The sequence below is a fragment of the Salminus brasiliensis genome, chromosome 6 (genome assembly GCF_030463535.1).
Source record: "Salminus brasiliensis chromosome 6, fSalBra1.hap2, whole genome shotgun sequence".
Lineage (NCBI taxonomy): Eukaryota > Metazoa > Chordata > Actinopteri > Characiformes > Bryconidae > Salminus > Salminus brasiliensis.
The window spans coordinates 6,162,133-6,184,234 of NC_132883.1; the positions used below are offsets into that span (position 1 = coordinate 6,162,133).

General features: G+C 43.7%; 1 protein-coding gene across 2 annotated transcripts in view; it reads left to right on the plus strand.

Moving 5' to 3' along the window:
* Positions 1-20,525, plus strand: part of gripap1 (GRIP1 associated protein 1) — a 76,979-nt gene extending 56,454 nt beyond the window's left edge. For both annotated transcript variants that reach the window (XM_072681442.1, XM_072681443.1), the window contains 2 exons: positions 10,493-10,659; positions 15,770-20,525. In XM_072681442.1, the coding sequence (XP_072537543.1) occupies positions 10,493-10,659; positions 15,770-15,850 (248 nt within the window). In that variant the 3' untranslated portion in view covers positions 15,851-20,525. The remainder of the gene's footprint in view (positions 1-10,492; positions 10,660-15,769) is intronic.
* Positions 20,526-22,102: the final 1,577 nt, after the last annotated feature.

Consider the following 22,102-nt stretch of genomic DNA (forward strand, 5'->3'; position numbering starts at 1 on the left):
CGTGTCCTGTTGTGGACATGCAGTGGTGCATGAAGTGAGCTAACCTTTCACTTCGCGCTCTCTCTCTCCCACCGTGCCGCTATGGGTGAAACAAAACAGGCCTGAATTTCAGAATGCCTCACATCTCTCCGATTCTGCAAATTCGAGGATTTAATGGCTGTGGAAGGTCTGCGTCATTGAAGCGAATTGTTGCAAATCACTCAATTAGTCTCATGCCGGAACTTGCATTAGCAGAATAAGAGAACCTGAAGCCAGAACTAATGGGCTTTCTGCTTACAAGGACTAGCGAACAAAGACGAGACCGGAGCCTTGTTTGCTTGCAGAAATCTTGCTCGATTCCCGACAGTTCTCCAGGAAACTATTGTTCATCATCTGGCGCCCGATGCAAAAGCACCCGCTCGCTCCCTCTGTTTCAGATCTATGACAGCGGATGACACATAGCAGCGAGCAGGCGGGAACCTAGTTGAGGAGATGAAATAGCCTGCTTCCCCCTTGGTCCTTTTTCCATTTAACCTGTCTCGCTCCAGTGGGAGTTGGCTGCAGGGCTGCAGTTAGCTGCGTAGGCAGCAGGCGCCCCGGTGAGTCAGGCAGCATCGCCTGCTGGAAAAACCTTAGGAAGGTCCTAATGAAGCTTCAGAACAACTGGCCCCTGGTTTAGTCTCAGTGGAGCCTCAGTCAAGGTGTTTGAAGGAGACTAGGTTTTACCAGTGGTTTGAAGGGCACGGACACATCTGGTGCTGGATGGAATTCGTAAAATTCATCACCATGCAATTTCCCAGTGTCTCATGTTACATGAAGTTTGTTACATAAAATATCTGCTTTATCATTGTGATGCTTCACTGCTAATTGCTCCATGTCATTTTAGTGTTGAGGGTAGGACGGTGCTCAAGAGAACCCTTGTCATATTTGTGTAAAGCCCTGTAATATTTTTCTCAGACCCAGTCCACATGCTTCCTACATCTCTCAGCTTGTCCAGAAATGCATGTGTATATGTGTAAAGCTCAAAACTTAGAGGTGCCTCAAAGTGCAAATACTTCCCAACTGTAGGGGGAACCCAGGAGGATGAATGACCAGTTTTCATATAGTGCTGCTTTTATAAACCCATGCTTCCTCAGAACTGTAACTTTACACTGTACATATTAACCAGACAGAAACCAGGATAAACTTTACATCTGAAACTTGACAGCTCTGCTGCTCCTCTCAAGTATTGATGATTGTTTGTGCTCAAGACACCTCTGCGGTTCTCCAGCCAGCTCTGTGGCCGGGGATCCCCTGAGCGGAGAGCTTGATGACATCAGCGTCTGCCCCTTCATCTGATGCCTCTCTGAGTAGCCCGGCTTCTTCGCTTTACGTTCTCCCACCGGCTTGTGGCAGGGCACTAAGCGGAAGAGCAATTCTGGCACTGGTCCACGCCTCTGAAACCCATCCCCGCAGCATTTTCCACCCATTAGAGGAGGGAGTCCTCTCTGTAAATCTGCTTTGTGGATTCATCAAAGCTTTTCAATGGAGCTCTGCCTCCACACTGCAGCAAATTAGAATTAATGTTGCTGATCAATATGTAGGAATTACTAGTTACAGGCAGGTGTGGCATTTTCCCATCGATGCCGTCATTAGTGCTGACGTTGATGTAGCTGTTGTTGCTTCGCTTTGAGGATCTCGCTGGCCTCATGGCACAGAGTTGAATCTATTCCGTTCAGGTGTGGCCTGATTGCTTGCTGATTGCTTCATCTTTTTCAACACGTTACACTGAGGTGGTGGTGGTGGCGGGGAGGGCATATGCTGAAAATGAATATGTAAATAAATGTGCTTGCTTTTGACCAAGTACATAAGTAGGCCTATTGCAGTGCACTGTATTTTTCATCAAGGGGGTATTCATGTGAACTAGCTCTGTGCTTGTACCATTATAAATAGTGCCTGTTTGATATATTTTAATTGTTTAGATTAAATTAACATACGCTCCATGTAATGAGTTTCTGAGTATTAAATCTGATTTTTTTGGTATATCTAGATTATATCCAGATTGATTTTTGATAGTCTGAAAACCACATCGGATCTAAACCTCATTTGGAGGTAGTTTAACACAGTCTGGATGCTCTGGCCACCAAAATCAGTCACTCTCAAAGCAACAAGCGACGGCTACATCAAATATCAAATGTAATATATATATATATATATATATATATATATATATATATATATATATATATATATATATATATAGGGGCAGTGGTGGCTCAGCGGTTAGAGCGCCGGGTTATCGATAACAGGGTTGTGGGTTCGATTCCCGGGCTTGCTCCCGTGACAAGCTGCCACTGTTGGGCCCTTGAGCAAGGCCCTTTACCCTCTCTGCTCCCCGGGCGCTGGAGTTGGCTGCCCACCGCTCTGGGTGTGTGTGTGTGTACTCACTGCCCCTAACACGTGTGTGTGTGTGTGTGTGTGTGTGTGTGAGTGTGTGTGTGTGTGAGTGTGTGTTCACTACCACAGATGGGTTAAATGCGGAGGACCCATTTTGCTGTACAGTGCACACTGGACAGTGACAAATACGTGCACCTTTACCTTTATATATATATATATATATATATATATATATATATATATATATATATATATATATATATATATATAAGCAGCTCGTTAACGCCTACCTTGTTACCTCAGAAACCTATTCAGACACTTGAGTCCAGTCTGATCACTTGCAAATAGCAGTGTGGACAGTCATCTCACCAGATCTGATTTCAGAAACAAATCCGGTTTGCCTACAGTCTTATCTGCATAGTTATTGCATATTTGGCCTATAAAAACGTCAGATACCGATACATAGCTGATCAGTCTTTCCCATTTACTAGACTCGCATCCTACAAATGATTCATCAGACCTCTCTTCATTGCGCACCAGCCTCTTATCACAAATTGGTTTTGGCATCTCGATGGCCACATGGAAGGCAAAATAACATGGATTTGTTGTGAATCTATGATGCATTTAATAAGTACAGCTATACTTTAATCGAATAATACAGGAGGTAATTCCAGCGCATGGCCTGGAGGTGCTTTCTCCAGGTGGGTAGATGGCGTTCTTTACCTTCATCACTCTTAAGCGACGTTGGCTGGGACAGCCGTTCATTAGCTGGTGTCGTGGAGCTGGGGACCCTCACTTTTTCTATCCGAGCGTGTCGACTGCCCCGCAATGCCACATCGACGGCAGTTTGAAAAAGAGGCGGTGGCTGGCAAGTGTTGGGGAAACTAATACCAAATATAAATTCTCAAGCATTCAGATTCTTCAGGCCAGCCTTGATAAATAATTCTAATACTTCTTGACCTCAACGTTTCTGACCAATGCTAAGCTTCTTGCTTTTAATCCGTCTTCTAGACCGTGCACAATGCATATAAAGCATGCAGTAGCAGAAAGTCCTTGATGGCATATTTTACATATAACCTCTACATGTAACACCACAAAAGGCATCCAGCACTTCTGCATTCACATCCACTCGCCTCAGAGCCATCCAACACCTTCCTTGCTGCTCACTTCCCCCTTTCTTCTTCTTGTTCTTTTGAAAGTCACAGAGAGTTGCCTGGGCTCACCCCCTGCTAGTGTTGTGACGAAGAGCAAAGAGGGGCGTCCGGCTTCTCATGCTGTTTACTGTCACCCTTCGCGGGTGAGCGAAATGTCAGGCGTAGCCTCCAACGCTGAAAGCTGCGAACTCAAAGGTTGAGCACGCCTCTGGGCTGGGGTTAAAGTCTCCATTAACAATGACTTGTCACTTACTACGTAATATTTCCCTACTGCGAGCTCTTAGTGCAGAGAGAGCTCCAGTACCTCCTGAAGCTGAAATGCAGGTCTGCTACAGATCTTCAGTTTTTGTAAGGCCATTGTAGAAGCACTTGTATCAGATCTGTATGTGGTTCTAGCAGCTGTTTTTGAGCTCAAATGCACATGAAATTACACAAATGAACATTTTTCTGTATGGGTCTCTAAGTCACAATGCTTTCGTGGTTGTTAAGCTTTGCGGCATAACCGGGAAGTAGCTACACTCTGTAAGCCATTCTTTCCTTACATGAGATCATTTACAGTGTGTGATGACTATCTTGCTATGCAGCACTTTTATTTTGTAATGCATTTATAAACGTTGTACACATGGTAATACAGATTAGTAGAGCTGGACCAAACAATTAGTTCCTTTCTGTTTAGTTTTTGAATTTTGTCAGTTTTTAAGCCACAAAATTGTAGACAATGGTGTAGACCATCTACTTTAGATAGTATGTGGAAAATATTAAACCTATAAATCATAGCCATGCATGCTTTGCTGCAATTAATGTTAAAAGGGTAAAGATGCCCAATACATCTTCAGAGTGGCAGCATTTGAAATTATTGAGTGATGATGAAGATTATCAGAGCCAAATGTTAGAAAAGAGACTGGTTTATCATGGATGCACAACAGGTTTGGTCATTCCAGACCTGCTAGCATTACTATAATAATAATAATAGTTCACGGCAAGTTTCGGTTCATTTGCGCCTTCACTGGAATCGCTGTTTATACGCTTTTGCCACATACTGCGAATATTTTGAATGCAAGGGGAAAAAAACATTCTTTTTTACAAACACTTCACGTTGGAGCTGATTACAGAGGCTGGGAAAAGTCAAAGTTGCTCACCATTTAATCGGGGCTCAGAACTAACCTTCAGTTCTGCATAGATTTTTACTCCCAAAGTGCGCACTGGTAAGCAAGAGAAGCGTTTTGCTTGGCTGTAATGAAAATGCAGCTGTCAGTCCTCATTCTGCACAGCCGTGCTCTCAAGCGGCAGTGCTTTGAGTCTGATAGGCTGAAGTCCGTTTCCTGTAAGGTTTCAGGACACTGTCAGTGTAACAGTGTAAGCAGTGAAGTGGTCTTTAAAACAATAGCGCTAACGTACCCCTCAATCTCTTCTGGTGTTCTCAAATTTACCATCCTTTATAGAAACCCCAGGCAGTGAGCAAAAGTAGACTTCTGGTTGCAGCGTATTAAAATTAAGTATGCAGGGTTATGTTATGCATGAACTCACATTCAAATGTTTGTTTAATACGAGGGTTAGAGCTTCAAAAAAGTTCTGTCTGAAGCTGATAATGCATTAGACCCAGTCCAATTCAAGTCTAATCATAGTGGTGAGGGAATTTCTGGGATGTTTGATGGATATTTGGCATTTGTGATGGAATTTGGGGATTTTTAATGAAATTTTAAGCAGTTCTTAAAGTCAGACTAAGTCCACGTTTTATACGTAGATTCACTGGAATAGCAAATACTGCTTATTTATTAGCCTAATTTAGGTCTAATAGAAGGTTTGTAGAATAAAAATCATTTTAATGGGATTTTTGTATTTCTTTGATGGAATTTCTGGCATTTTCGATGGATTTTGGGAATTTTTTTTATGGATTTTGGGATTTTTCATGGAATTTTAAGCATCAACATTTTATATGTAGATTCACTCCAATAGCAAATACTGCTTATTTACTTGATCCAGGCCTATTTATGTCTAATAATAGTTTTAATAGTAGCATAAATATCTCATAACTGTATTTTGTTTTTAATGGAATTTGGGGGATTTTTAATGTTTTTTAACCCAGCTCTAAAAGTCAGACTACGTCAGCGTTTTATACATAGATTCACTCAAATAGCAAATAAATAAAAGTCAAACTGAAATAGGTGGTTGTGGCATTGGCACAGCGCTCGGCACCCTACCATCACGGTATTGCAGTGATTGTTGCGGTTCTGATGCTACGAGCTGACCTTGAGTCTCTCCACTCACCCAGATAGAGTGATATTCGAGAGAGACGCAGCCCGATCGAACTGATAGCATTTGCCCTTGACATGCTTGGCAAGCCCTCCGCAGCTCACTTCTCCACCCTTCTTCAGTCAAACTGCACCCGAGCATCTGCGGCTTCACCTGAAGCTCAGGCGTACCTGTGCGCTCCTGTTAAAGAGGTGTCCCCGCTGTATCGTTTAGCTCATTAACAGAGGAGCTGTCGTCCGCACATCATCACCTACGCACCCGCCTTTCATTTTTTAACAAGTCACTTCGTCCAGTTACAGCCCTCAACCCAGCCAGCCAGCCAGCCAGCCAGCGAACACGGCCAGTAAATCCTCATCAGGTCTCATCCAGCTGCTCTTTCACTTCATTCAGCACAGTGACCTCACCTTTCTCTAATCTCTACTCTCTATATCCTCCTTTTCTTTCTTTCTTTTCTCTCTCTCTCTCTCTCTCTCTCTCTCTGTTCTTCTTTTTTGTCTTTTGTACTTTCTATTAGTTTTTTCTTTTTTTGTACTTTTTTTCTGTAAAATTGTACTTTTTATTTTTTTCTGTCAGTTTTTACTTTTTAATTTCTTTGTTTTTCTTTTTCTTTTAAATGATACTTTTTTCCTTTTTTCTTTTTTTCTTTTTATTATTATTTTCTTCTTTTTATTTTTTCTTTTCATTTTTACTTTTCTTTTTTTTTCTTTTGGTTTTCTTTCCTTTTTACCCCCTTCCTTTCTTTCTTTCTTTTCCTCTCATTCTTTTTCTTGCTGCCTTTTCTTTCAATGTGCTCTCCTTCCTCTCCATATCTCTAATACATCGTTCTTTAAGTTCTTTAAGTTGAAGTTCTTCACATTGGATTCATATTACACTTCATCAGCAGCAATACTTTTGCATCCAACAGGCACAGGAGTCTTTCCTCATTTTTTAATGCAGCTTTTTAGCAGGTATTATAAAAATCACCTACGAGGACTATTCTGATACATTGCTGCACATTGTTACCTGGAAACTAACATCTGTAGACTTTTAGACTGTAGACTCATTTCTCCCATCTTCTAGACCTTCATAAGACCTGTTTGCACTTATAGGGTGTTATTTAGGAGATTGCCATCTTGGATCCAGCATTACAGGCTTTTTTTTTTAAAAAAAGGAAACATATATTTTATTTCTTTAATTATATCAAACATATCCAAGAGGTAGCAAAATGTACTGAAGAATGGTTCGGGACTCTGAGGGTTAATGCCGTCCTCCCTTTTTCCTATTTTTTTCTTTTCTTTCTTTATTGCTTATTGATTTACTTGTTCCCTTCTTTGTCTCTCTCTCTCTCTCTCTCTCTCTCTCTCTCTCTATACATCTTGCTCTGTCTTTCTTGTTTTTTATTCTTCCCCCATTGTTCTCCCTCTCTGCCTTTCTGTCCTCTTTTACTCTCGTTCTTTTCTTTTTTAATCGATTGCCGTACGTACCTGTTTTCTCCCTCTCTCTCTCTCTCCCTCTCTCCCCCTCTCTCTTTCTCACACTTCCTGTCCTCTGGTTTTTAATTGATGCTGAATGGTTTATTGATGTGGCTGATGGAACGGTAAGCCTCTGTCTGGTGTTGGGCCGTTGGAGGTGATGGGGAAACTAGAGCTTAATGTCCTCTATGTACTCTCAGTCTCTTCTTATCACACACCAGTGCTTCGCTGATATGGCCTGTTGATGTTCACGGGCCTGCTGGCGAAAACCTTGTGTTTCAGACTGGTGTGTAATTTACTGTAAGATTTTACAATCTGCTCTGTCTTTGTTCCTTGTTTTCCTCTCTAACGCTCCCTCTTCAGTGTTTTCTGAATGATTTTCCATATAGTAATTTCATTAGCGCAGTTGCAGTATAGCTGCAGTGTGTCTGGATCCGGTGGTACCAGTGGGAACTGTCTGTGTGGTTCTTAATGTCTCTGCACATACACATGTGTAGTGTATTTAAGGCCAACAGAGAACATGCACCTTTAGCGCCATCAAACCTGTCTAGCTCTTGTCACTGAATTCAATCAAATCCTCACAACAATGCTACAAAATCTAGCAAACAAAAGCAATACCCTGTATTTCAGAAGAACCAATGAATGAGCAGGTATATGAATGTATATAAACTGTATGGACAAAAGTATTGGGACACCTACTCAATTATTGTTACAGAAGCGCTTGTACTGGTTTTGTTGGACTAACTGTCTCTACTGTCCAGGCATTCACCGACAAGAGCATTGGATGTTGGAGGATTGTCGCTCCACCTTACCACCAACATCTTTCCAGAGAACACAGTTCTTCCACTGCTCCATAGCTCAAAGCTGGGGGGGAGGGGGTTGTACCCCTCATGCCCACGCCTGGCATTAAGCAGCATGGTGCCAATAGGTTCATGATTATCTGCTCCAGAGAGTCCAAATCTATTGCCAATACTTCTCTACAGGACAACCTGAGCTGTGTGCGTGTGCATTTACACATCTGTGTCAGCAGTGGGTGCAGCCTAAAGCAGCTAAAATGCATTCTTCAGAAGAGTTGTCCACAAACATTTGGACAGCGTAATAGTTTATTTGATATACACTGATTGGGTAGCTAGACTGTGGTCCCGACGGTGCACCTGGTAAAGATCTGCATCTGCTTTGTGTAGGGGATAGTTAAGGGAATCTAATGCAAATCCATTATTTCTTTTTAGGGTCCAGTAGCATTCTCATTACTTAGGTGATTCGGTAGCATTGTCCCCAGTGGTCTGCTTTGTTTGATAATTTGGTTTAGACTGCCTTTGGCTTTGGTCAGCAGTGCTGAGCTGAAATGATTACCTTGTTAATTAGTTTCAGAGCCATCTAACTGAGGTCATCGATTTTAAGACCTAACTCTCTTGCTTTACCATGTAAAACCCAAGATAACCCTGGTTAGAAAGGTCTTATTTGGGTCTGTTCCTTCTACATATTTTGCAGGAGTAATTAATGAAACGAATGTATTACTGTCATTAAAAGCTGTAAATGCTGTAGCTTGACAGGCGCCTTTTACTGATGCATCAGATGTCAAAAGGTGTACTTGCTTGATTGGAAGCGGACTGGTTTAATTTTGAAGGTTGTAATCTTGCAGAAACTTGGGTTTTATCTTGTATATAATAGAGATGGTTGAGCAAAGCCTGTCCATGTTATATTTACGTGCTAATCTAGGTGATTCAGGGGCTTTTTTCCACACTGTGTGTGTGTGTGTGTGTGTGTGTGTGTGTGTGTGTGTGTGTGTGTGTGTGTGTGTGTGTGTGTTTGAACCAGCTGCTTTAAGTTGCGCCCATTGCTGACATAGATGGGCAAATGCACACACACGGCTTGTCTATACCCTGTAGAGAAGTATTGCCAATAGAATAGGACTCTCCAGAGCAGATAAACATGAACTCATTGGCATCATGCCTCTTAATGCCAGGTGTGGGCTAGGGCAGTATAAACCCTCCCCAGCATTGAGCTGTGGTGCAGTGGAACAGTGTTGTCTGGAATGATGGTGCTCCATTCAGTCCTTCTGGGGTGAATTTTAGATAAAGTCATCCAACATCCTGACCTCACTAATGCATTCTCATCCTCACAGCAACATTCCCAAATCTAGTGGAAAGCCTTTTCTGGACAGTAGAGACATTTACTCCAACCCCCCCCCCCCCCCCCCCCCCCCAATACCCTTGAAACAAAGAATAAGCATGTGTCCCAATACTTTTGTCCATCTAGTATATCCCATAAATCAGCTTTGGTCCAAAATCCCCATATCGGTAGATCTCTAATACTGTGGTGTCCAACCCTGCTCCTGGGCACTGCCTTCTGCAGACTTTGGATCCAACCCTAATCCACCTCACCTGATCCAACTAATTACTGCCTTCAGATGTGATTGATTGGCTGAATGGGGTGTGTTAGATTTGAGTAGCTCTCCAGGAGAAAGGTTGGAGACCACTGCCCTAATATAGACAGAGACGACCACAATCACCAGTTGTGTTGGACACCTTGTGTTAACCCATCCTTGCAGTGAACACACACACAGAATGATTTAGTGAGCACACATGCCCAAAGCAGTGGGCAGCCCCCAATGCGGCTCCTGGTGGGAAGAGAGGGTTAAGGGCCTTGCTCAAGGACCCAACAGTGTCATTAATAATCTGGTGCTTTTACCCCTGAGCCACTACTGAGCCTCTCTGCCCCTTATATTGCACATTGTCCCACTAAGACCACTAAAATTTCCTTTTTACAAGTGAGGGTGGACACTGCAACCTGGGACATTCTAAGCATTAAATGGCAGGCAGGCCAACCTGCCATGACTAGTTATTGATTCCCCATATAATTCAAACCATATCCCAATATTTAGTCATAGAATTTCACCACTACTGTTTTGCCCCTATTGTCCAGATGTGTGATTTTTTGTGACACTGATTCTGGCCTTTTTCAGTTCTGATTTGGGCCGGCTGTATATGTGGTGTTGAGATCCGACACACATCAGATATGTGCCAGCGCAACTGGAACAGCTAGATCGGAATCGTGTGAATTTTACGGCAGTTCAGCTCAACACTCGTTACAGATGTGTGCTGAGGACTAGGGAAATGGACGACAGCGCCGTTGTTTACCTCTGTGATGAAGCGCGTCAGTATAACAGTGCGAATGACGGCTATAGCTTAAAAAGATGGTGTGAACAGCATAAGGAAATCTGATTCGGTGAGAAAATCAGACATAGCCTAAATCCCACTCTTTCTTTCTTTCTTTCAGACGGAGGTGGGGCTGCAGCCCACACTGGTCACCAGGCAGAGCGAGGCGGTCTCAGTTCAGTGCTGAGGGACCTGGTCAAGCCTGGAGATGAGAACCTGCGTGAGATGAACAAGAAGCTGCAGAACATGCTGGAAGAACAACTGACCAAGAACATGCACCTACAGAAGGTATGCTGGGAGGAGAGGCTGTTTCAGGGCAATTTTGGTCAGTTCAGGTGCAGAAAAATGGTCCTTTGGGATGCATGTGCTGGAGGGGCACTCATTCTGAATCCAGGTCTCTTGCAGTCCTCACACAATTAAATGATGATCTCACTGACTGTTAAAGGAATACTCTTCTTTTAACCCAATCTAAACCTGCACCTGCTGCACCTGCTGCACCTGTAGTGTACAGTTTATCACCACAGGCGTTTTGAATGGGGTTCTCTGTGCTCTGTAGAACACATTTACAGTTTACTAGGGCTGTAAGGCTGCATCACATTTGTGATGATGTACATGATTGAGTTCACACCTCAGGGATACATGTTAGCGTGCATATACACTATATGTCCTAATGTTTGTGGACACCCCTTTTTATGAACGCATTTAGAGACTTTAAAGTGCGGCCATTGCCGACACAGGTGTGCATATGCGGGCAGACACACACAGGCACACACGATCACTTTTTACAATGTTGTCACAATGCAGCTTTACAAAGACGTGGGTCCTAGCTAACCAAGGGCGACAGTGGCAAGTAAAAACTCCCTCATGTCGAGAGGAAGAAACTTTAGTAGCAAACCAGGACTCCGATAATAACAGAACGACAAGAGGATCCAGAGCAGGACAGCATTGCATTGGGCAGAAAGGAAAGTGGAGAGTCCGGTCGGGCAACACTGTGACAGAACATTAGGTACAGGGCATCTCAGTACAGGGACTCTTATTGGTGGAGTATGGTGTGACTTCCCTAGCTGTGGAATCGAACCACTAGCCTTCCATGAGAAGGACGGTGCTGTTACCCACTACGCCACACCTTGACGTAGAGATTACTCAGTAAGTGCAGATGAGGAGGGCTTAGACGGCCAGTCACCTGGCTGAATTTTTTTAAACAGGTGTGCGTAGTGGCTCACCGGTGGGTAATGACTGACGGATATTTTTGCTGCTCAGTATTATCGAAGTAAGTTTTAATACCCAACTCAACCCAACTTTTCATGTAATAAACATTTACCGACTGAATTCAGCCTCTTCCCATTGGCCCCTATTAGATTTGAGCTTATGAGTGATTCCAGTTTACGCTACAGATGGATATGAGGTCCTAGGTTAAAGGCTGGAGTATTCTTTGAAGAGCTGATTCATGTTAAGTGAGGAAGGGTTCAGGTGGGTTAAGGAGAACTGAAGCTTTGCCAGCATGACTCCATGGATTCCCTGCTGCTGCCTAATAAGCTGCCTAAGCTATAAGCATGTTGGAGTAGGATGTGTGGCAGTGCTGACTCTGACAGGGCGCTGGGGCTGTGTTTGTGTGTGCGTCTATGTGTGTGGAGGCGGTTCACTGTCACGCAGCCCTGAGACTCCACCGAAGGGGTCTTATTCATTGGGAGCCAACGGGTGGGCGTGTTTTCGAACGATGAAACGGTTTGGGCCGCAGGAATAGAAACGCCACCCCGGGCGGCCTGCCGGGCGAAACGTTTGATGGGATTACACCATCACAGAGATCCAGTAATGACAATTAACCTCTCACATTGCACTGCACGTTTCCGCAGCTGCCTCTTCAACCACAGCACACGGATTCCGGGTGAAATTTTGAGCGGTGAATGTGAATGTGCAGAAGTTCTTACGTAATTCAGGCCCACTGGTGTGGATATGGATTTGCATGTATTTATGCTTGTCGTAGGTGTAGGTGTGTTTACTGTATGCACGTTTAATGTGAGAAATAGATCCATGCTTTTGCTGTGTGTGTGTGTATGCGCACGTGTATATGTTTTGTATTTGTGTGTGTGTTAGGAAATGTGGACGTGAATAAGCTACTTGTCTACACTGAGGGGGTGTTCTCTTTTCTTTTCTTTTTTTTTTTTTTTTTTAAATTTGGCCATGCAAGGCTCAGAGACGGTCTGGATCCTTGGCAGAGTGGTGTGTAGGCGTTGTTGGTGCCCAGAGGGAGTTGTAGGTTACACAAACACCCTACTTTAACCTTGGCGGGAGGGAGGAAATAGCACTAAAGGAGAAGAAGAGGGAGAGAAATACAAGGAGGAGGGCACGGAGTAGTGCTCTTGTGAAAGTTTGCCCTAAAGGACATCAGGGTCACACTGCAGCATTTAAACCTGGGTTGGGGAGGGGGCATATCTCCTTGAACCACCGATTGGCTCGACTCTAGCGCTACTGTACGCCAAAGCAGTGCTTCCCTACTTCAGTCCTGGGTTACTGTAATAATACAAAAAAGCAGGATTTCCCAGTTAACTATTTCATGATGAGTCTTCCAGTTCATTCTTCTGGTTACGTGATGGGATTGCTCACTGCCGTTGTCGCAGGTATTTTTCTAATCAATCATATGAATAAGAAAATACTTCACACTGCAGTTCTTTTGTGAGAACCACTCACAATGGTTCTGCTCTCAAATTTGATGAGGTATGGCAACTTTTTTTAACCTATGTGGAAAAACCTCTAATTTTACAGTTCCAGAATCAAATTCCCACTAATAAATACTAAAGGCTATAGGTTGTCCTTTAAGGTCAATTATCAGTGTGCAGGACAGGGCTGCTTCAGGTCCAGGGCTAGGAACCACTGCAGTGTAAACCTGCACGTTCAGATGCTCCCTGGTTTCCTCTTGTGGATGAGCTGATGAGGTTCTGCTTGTGTGCTCTGGTTACATCTGGAGCGTAGAGTGGAGTGCAGAGAGTGAAATTGCAGCCTGTGATGTGGTGCAAGCCGGGCTGTGTTGGCTGCTGTTCAGTAGGTGCCATTGCCCTGTGGCAGACGAGGCGGAGCTCATTAAGGGAAGCAGGAACAGTTCGGGATGGAAGGGAACGCTGCAGCTGAACGAGCACTCCTTTATGATCCTGCCACTTCTCCTCTCTCTACGTTCAATCTCTCGGTCACAGTGAAGGGTTGGGAGATACGGCAGTGATTACAACCCATGTGCCGCCTTTCAGTTTCCTAGATTACGTTGATGATTGACTACACTAGTGGTCAAAAGTTTTAGAACACCACCAGTGTTTTTGATAGTCCACTGGCAGTGTTGCATGGCCTAGGCAGGCCTGCTTTTCTTATTTTGCCATCTTACCATTGACTTTATTACTGGCGCTCCACCTGCAGTCAAACCTGCAGCTCCAAGTCTTCGCTCTACAGCTGAAACCAACACGTGGTCCAGTGATGAACTGAGCTGCAAGTGCTTCAGTTCTCTCCAGTTTCCAGGAGTCTTTAGATGGTGTAGGAAACTGTACGCACAACCCTCTGGCTTTATCTGGTATTTCTTTAAAGGAAGGAGCTCCACTTTTTTGAGTTATGATGCTCTATCTGTTTCTTTGTTAAGGGTCTTGTTCTAGTCAATGAGAGTAGTCTGGGTTTGTAATCCTTTGTTTTTATTTTTTTGCATCAATGTTCAAAGCTTAATTTGCTTTTTTTTTTTCTACAGACCAGCTGTAAGTTGTTAACCAACGACTTGTCCCCTTGTTTTTTAACAATTTGCATTATTTATTTTTTTAGTTTATTTTTGTCATTTGACTGCTGACCTTTGTACCATTTCAGCTTACTGGACTTTAGCTGCTTAAATGTCAGTAAAAACTCGATAAATGTAGGTGTTCTAAAACTTTTGACCGGTAGTGTGAATGGCAGAAATGATAAAACAAATTGTGTGTTCATCAGGCTATGTTGCTCATAGCTTGATGAGCTAGTGGGCTCCAGTCTAGTGGGCTCATGAGTCATGAGCTCCTGATCATCATTATACAGGTTTAGTCTCTGGTGATGCCATAGCCATCTGTGGCCATCCATGCAGAATCCAAGTAGAGCACAACTGGACTTGTTTTCTCATAGGATGACCCTCCATTTACCTCCAGAACTGACAGTTAGCACTCTCCTCCATGTACATTGAGCTTTCCAATGATGTTGCATTTGTGGCTCATCAGAAAGATGAATGTGGGGATAGCACATGCTTCTAAATTACTAGCCTTTACCCTTCCAGTACTGTAGTATTATGTGATCGGGTGAGGCCAAGCTAGGGGGTGGGAATTCGAAAATGACTAATTTGGGGGAAGAGGACTGTCTTTCCTGATGCTGTTGTTCGATTGTAGACGTGCTGAAGATACCCACTATACCCTCGGAAAGCGATCATGATAATATATTACACTGGCCTTTTGGTCTTTGTGTTACTGTCACTTTCTCTCGCGCTCTCTCGCTCTCTCTCTCGTTGACCTCTCCCTCTTTCTCCTCTAGCTCTCCTGTTCCAGAGTCCTTCCCACAGGCCATCAGTTCAGAGCGCCAATAGAACAAACACCCAGCCAGAGTAAACTTGCTGCCACCTGCTGAGGTGAACTTCATTGCAGGAGTGTTCCCCCATTCGCTAAGCCAGCAGTTCCAGCTCCAGCAGAAGCAGCAGCCTCATGCATATTTGCTGCCGGTTGGGGCCGCCAGCCCAGAAACAAACAGCCCACTTAATATTTGATAGCCTTAGAGTGAGCGCATGGCAGATGGAACATTGCCTCTGTGTTTGTGTGCATATGCGCAATAATGTGTGTGTGTGTGGGGGTCCAAGAGGGGTGGAGCTTGATATTTCAACTAAAGCCTGGCAGCTTCCTACCTGGGACCGAGAAAGGGAGGGGTGGAGAATGTCTTGTTTCTGAATTTGGAGTATATTTGGAGCTGAGAGGGTGTAAGCTATGCATTGCTGTTCTGAGGGAATGGGGGAGGCACCTCTAGAACAGTGGAAATTTGGGCTGAACAGTGGAAATTTGGGCTGAACAGTGGGAATGGGGGGGGGCACCTCTAGAACAGTGGGAATAGGGCGAGCCACCTCTAGAACGGTGGGAATGGGGTGAATGGTGGGAATGGGGTAGCACAGTGTTATGAAGGAGAGACCTCTAGAACAGTGGGAATGGGCTGAACGGTGGGAATGGGGCGAGCCACCTCTAGAACGGTGGGAATGGGGTGAATGGTGGGAATGGGGGGGGGGGACACCTCTAGAACGGTGGGAATGGGGTGAGTGCTGGGAATGGGGGTAGCAGTGTTATGAAGGAGAGCCCTCTAGAACAGTGTGCATAGGGAGAGTCTTCTAGACTGTTCTCAGCTCCTTGTCTTTTGTTTTTCTCCCCTTCAGGATCTGGAGGTGTTGTCTCAGGAGATTGTGCGTTTGAGTAAAGACGCCAGCCCTGCAGAAGACTCGAAGGCCATAGGTTAAGGCTGACCACCACGCCCAGCCTCTCGGTCAGAACTCTTCTTTCACTAGCTCATCTTTTCCATGGCTGCAGAGAGAATGTTGCACCTACTTAAACACACAAACTGGACGACTGGCTCCAGCCTCACACAGACCAGGAGGAGGAAGGGGATCGTGGCCATTCGCAAGTCCTGTACTACTGAATGTATTTCCACTGTAACACTCTATGTCTCGTTCTATGAGCTGGGTGGTCGCTTGCTAGCTAGCAGCCCCAGACCGCTTTGCGTCCTTGATCCATCGAGCTGAGAGACATGGTGCAACCCCGCAGGACAAGCGTACAAAGGACAAAATTCAGGTTTCGCGATGCCCTCTATTATTGCTTTAGCTGTGTGATGTACTTTTGTACAGTTTTGTGTGTATTTGATCCTGAAGAGGCTTCCCTCAACCCACCTCCCACCAGAAGAGAGGCTGCGGTCGCTACTGGCTCCTTTACGGCTCCTCCTGTTTGCCTGTATTTGTCCTGTATATCCGCTTCACAGCAGCGACGTCCTGTTTTCTTAAGACCTGTTCATAAGTTTGACTCGTGTAAATATGAAAATGGGAAAGTTAAATAGTGATTTATCAGCTCCACGTAATTGTAGTAGGCTGAACAGTCAGGCTGAACTTACAGAGCGAGTTTCACAAGGGGAGACCTGCTGCTTTGTGCCGCGGTGGAGGTGGAGGATGAAGTAGAGCTCATTAAGTGAGAAGAGTTTGGCTAAGTTCATTCTGTCAACAAATTAAATGTAACTTTTTTGGCGTCGTGCGAGAGCTTGTAATAGCACTGCTAATTGTCTGAGCAGTGAAGGCACCCCATGGCCTCCTTTCCTTAACCAGCACCCCATATTGTCCCGCTCTCTTTGCCTCTCTGCTTTCTTGTGCTTCTCTGGCGGGTCTTTTGACGCCGAATTCAGCTGTTTGTTGTCTGCGGCCTCCGGAGCGCTTGAATGTTACGTCATTCCGCTTTTACAAACTTAACTAAAGAAGGAGAACCTTTTACTTGTACCTGTTTAAAGGAGAACCTTTTGAGACACTACAGTTTGAGCTGAGCTCAGCCGTGTGCTCTTTTAAGACCAAGAACCTGTCTGACGTTTCCTGTGAATCTCACTGTCCGCAGCTTAGCCATTCCTGGATGGATAAAACTGCACCTTGCACTGACATGTTTATTTGTAATGGTCCTATCTATGCTCCACCTGACATTGAGCTCTTCTGTAGCAGCAGTTGAGAGGTTGGACAAGCCTTGTTTAATGTTGGCAAACACAAATCTCATCCAGTCGAATGAGGTTCAGGATAAAGTTTAAATTCACTATTCCAGTTTATAGCGCTATGCTACCAAGGTAGACTGTGAACACGCGATCACATCGGTTTAGTTAGACTACAGAACAACTGCATTAGATCTGCTAATTGTGTTTGTAACCCTTTCGTTCACAGTTCTTTCACGTTCTAGGTATTAACCAGGTAAATGTGACCTACAGTCCTGAAGCCCCTGAGTATTTATGTTTATGTTAAGCTCCAAGACTAGGGTTGTGGAAAGTCTGACCAAATTATACAGAAATCCCCAACAGGTTGTAGGTAATAACTGGAAAATTGGGAGGTACTAATGTGAAGTGTCTCTTAAGTTTATATATATATATATATATGTGTGTGTGTGTGTATATGTATATATGTGTTAACTTAAAAATAAAAGTGCTACAAAGAATTGTTTGAGCAATGCTATGGAAGAACCATTTTTTAATATATGTGTATATGTGTGAGGAAACTTTTAATGGTCAAAAGAAGCCACTGCAATGGTTCTTTACCAATACTAGTTCTTCTACTAGTACTAGTTCTTCACCAATCTTTACAAAAATGGTTCCTAAAGGAAAGATAAAACTTTGGATCTTCTGTGGCACTGTTCAAAGAACCCTTTATAGCACATTTATTATAAGTATACAGAAGGGGGGATTGAAATCATGAGAAGACCTACACCAATCAGCCATAACATTAGCAACGACGTGAACAACATTGATCATCATCTTCTCCAGTGGCATCTGTCCAGGGCTGGGATCTACATTCTACATATTAGACAGTAGGGTAACAGTCAGTATCTGAGCCACAAGAGCCAAATTGTGATGGCCCAAAACAGCGGACAGGTCTTGTGGGGTGTTTCTGGTATGCAGTGGTCAGTACCTACCAAAAGTTAGTTCAGGAAGGGACAACCGCTAAACTGGCGACAGGGTCATGGGCACCTAAGGCTCATTGATGCGATCCATGGAGGCTTCATCTCATCTCATAACTTATAGGACTTACTGGTGCCAGATACCACAGGACACTTTCCGAGGTCTCGTGGAGTCCATGACTTGAATGGTCAGATCTGTTGTGGTGGCACAAGGGGGACCTACTTAATATTAGGCTATGATAATGTTTTGGTTGATCGGTGTAAGTGTCTTCTGATATGTACAAAACTGAAGCTGGGCTGTGAAAGAGTTCAGTTCTGCTCTTCCTGTTGGTCATTTCAGTGTATTTTAGTATTTTAGTGAAGCTGTCTGGATATTAACTCTTATTTTACCAAGAATAGTTCAACAGCATTTCCTTTTTCAGTGTTGTTTAGCTAGATTGTCTGTACTATAAAGAAATGAACCCTCTAAATTTGCATAGATTTTCTACTACAACTTTCAGGAGATTTTTGCCACCTTTCTGCTAAGCTTGTCCAACCTCACAGCAGTTACTCTGAGAAAATACACTGTTTGGCAGAGCGTGGATATGTCAGTGTTTTTACCCTCCTCCATACTGTACACATTTTTTTTTAATGACTCAAACTCTGACCACACAGCCTATGAAATAGCCCTTTATGCCTCTTATTGATTGTTCAACGTTAATTTCTGAAATACTGATATATTTTAAAGTGGGAGGCGTAACAGTGGTGTCTGGCAGTAAAACTGAACTGTAGGCCTGCACTCGGATATATTTACTCCTCCGGTTCAACCCAGTCGGCTTGGGGATATTAGTCAGATGCGGTCAGTCACTAATCTGTTCTGATTATATCAGGTGCTTTTGAAGAAGAGACATCATTTCACGCCTCATTTTGATCTTTTAACTCTGTCATTTGATTTGATACTATTTATACATAATCATTTGCATGTTGTATAGTATGTATTTTAAATTCTTTGCTTGGACACTAATAAAAAAGAGAATTGTATTGAAACTATTCTTTATCTAATGTAGATCAGACGTATAATGGTGAATGGCGAATGACCAGCTGTTTACTTGCGATAAGACATTCACTGTAACCATGACGTCAGTGATTCATGCAGTCATGTTATCCTATGTTAAAAAATGCTCAACCTTTTCTTTGCCTTTTCGTTTGCTAATGCTTTTCAATCTGCCAAATCAGCTAATCTCAACAGGGACATCATTACTAACTAGTAGGGGTGTAACGGATCGCAAAACTCACGGTTAAAATTTTGGTTCATAGATTGGATCATATTTCGGATTTTTGCTAAATAAGAGAAAGGAACTGACTCATCAGAGTGAGATTACTTCAATTGTGTGGCTATATATATATATAGCCATTCAGCAGTCTAATGTGCTACCACTGTGGCTTTGGGGATTGCACATATAAATCCTGAGCCATGTTGCTTTGGCATCCGTGACCATAGACAGAGAGAGCATAATTTGCTGTGGGTAGGTGGTGCTCTCTCCCCTCATCACTCTTAAAGGCGTCTGCCCGTTGGTGCCGCATTGTTGGCAGTATCGGAGCAGACTGGTGAAGTCCTTACCCTGCTAGTGCTAGGGGGAGATTTGAACAGGTGGGTTATTTGGCAGTACCAAAACTGGGAAAAAATCGACTAATTTATTTAAAAAATAAAAACCTTTTTTAAAAAATAAATTACGATTTTAAATACATTTAAATGAATTACGTCTGCATAGAGTAGACAACTTCTGATACGCACTGTACTGGGCTGAGTGATGTTCTCTGAAGTGTGGTGTCCAATTAGTGGTGAAAGTCTTTACTCTGCTCACCTCACGCGGTACGTTCCTTTTATACATTTTAGAAGTAGCACTTCCTGAGTGCAAGTCAGATATGATTAAAAAGAAAATTAGGAAGACTGAAGACAAAATTAGTGTTCCATCTAGTGGCTGAACGAGGAATTACAGGGTAACTTGTAACCAACATGCTTCACAAAGAGCTGCTGTAATTCTTAATTCGTGAAATATGGCTCATATATTTAACATCACAGCAGAAAGTTGGCTGATACCGGTACATAGCCGATCGAACCTTCTGTCTCTAGTCGTGCGGCTTTCTCGTGTCAGAATCTCAACATGTGACCTCTTTGTCTTGATATTTTTACTGCAGTTCTGAGAGAATGCGAGAGTGATTACTGTAAGAAGTACTAGTGAAAGTAACAGGGTTGTAAAACTGTGTACCACTCTATTACAGTTGAATATAGACAATTAATCTGTGCCGAACCGCTGGTTGGGGGGATTTGTACAGATCGTTGATCAGCGTCGATCCATTACACAACTACTAACTCTAGTAACTTAGAGCGAAACATGGGAATTCCCCTCTTCCCTTTTCTCTTTATTTATTTATCTATCTGTGTTTGTCAGCTGTCATGTTCAGCAACCAGACTTCCCTTTGCCTTCTTGCAACGTTAATAAAGAATGGCTGGAAAACAAATGTTATAATCTCCTTTTCTTTCTTCTTCTTCTTCCATGGTTTGTCTTGAGTCCTCTGTGGTTGCTGGGCTGTGATGCAGCAGCTGTAATGTTTACTAGAACTGGAGCAGAGGCGTCAATGTTAAGAGCATGTTCAACATGGACAATGCTCATGTACATCATCAGCAATGTTGATAGATCACCTAGGCTGTTCTCTGTTCTCCTGGCAATGCATGGTTGCAAATGGAGTGCTGCTATGAATATTGACCCCCCTCTCCCCCCCCCCCCCCCCCCCCCCCACACACACACTTTTCGCATTGTCTTTCTTTATCCTCCTTTCCCAGCAGGTCTTGCTCAGCTGGATAACCCCCATTCACTGCAGCATTACCAATTACTGCAGAGCCATGTAAACAAATTACATGAATCATTGAACAGCTTTTTAACGTGGTCACTTTTTGATCCTGGTTGTCACCTCATTCGTTGCATTTGTCACTCTTGAGCAGACTCCGTCTAAGCTTCAATCTGTCTTGGGATGCTAAACTGTGGGGGCGGTGTGTTATCAGGCAAGGCAGGCGAGGGACAGCACGCCCCACCTGACCACTGCTGAAAACAAAGGCATTCAGATCACCTCAGTGACTGAGGAGAATTTTTATCTGTGGTCATTACAGATAATGCATTCCACACGTACACACCTGTACCAGTGACCGTACAAATGCACCATCAGGTTATCAAATGCACCGACTGGACTATTTGATCAGATGGTGCTCTGAACACTGTAGTTAAAACTAAGCATCGGAACTGGATTGGAATTAAAATAGCCAGTGCCCGTTTCATTAAAATGCCTGGATCGGCCTAATCCACTGGATCAGATGATGATGGGACATCCCTAATTGACAGTCACTGAACTATAAGCTCTGCTTCTGTGCTGTTTTTAATGTGTCCTTGTCAAATTTCTAGAGGTGGAGGAAAGGATATGAGGGTGCCTTTCTACACCATCTCAGTGGTGGACCTAGCTACACTGACTGCCATAGACTCCCGTTATAACCCCGCCTCTACCATGTTTGACAGATTATCAAATCATGACTCCTTCCATGAAGTTGGTGCTTTCCAAGATGCTCACACTGTACCCTGTTGTCATGCCCTTTTTGGACATCAGTCAAATCACGGCCTTTGCCCATGATGGGTGTTTTGCACTCTGCTACAACTGATTGATGTGTGCAGATTATTTATATGTGCAGCAGACTCGGTCCCGTGGCGTCTACGGCGCCCTGGGATGAATTAATTCCAAACCATTGATCATCATTTTGTGATAAGGCCATGACAGTGGGAGAAGGGGATAGCATATCGGAAACCGACAACTTTGTGGGGTGTTTTAGAGCCACCGCAGTGAAGGTGTACTGAGAATGGACGTCTCGCACGTTGAGTGCTTCCCAGTACCGTAACAGTGGTGCCCCACAAGCCATTGATGCCAGAGGGGAACAACGACTCTGGTCAGTAGTACAGAGCAATCATCGCGCCACTGTGGAGCAGCTAATGTCCATAATGAACACCTTCCATCACCTAATACAGTCCATACCATGATGTCTCACTTGTCATCCA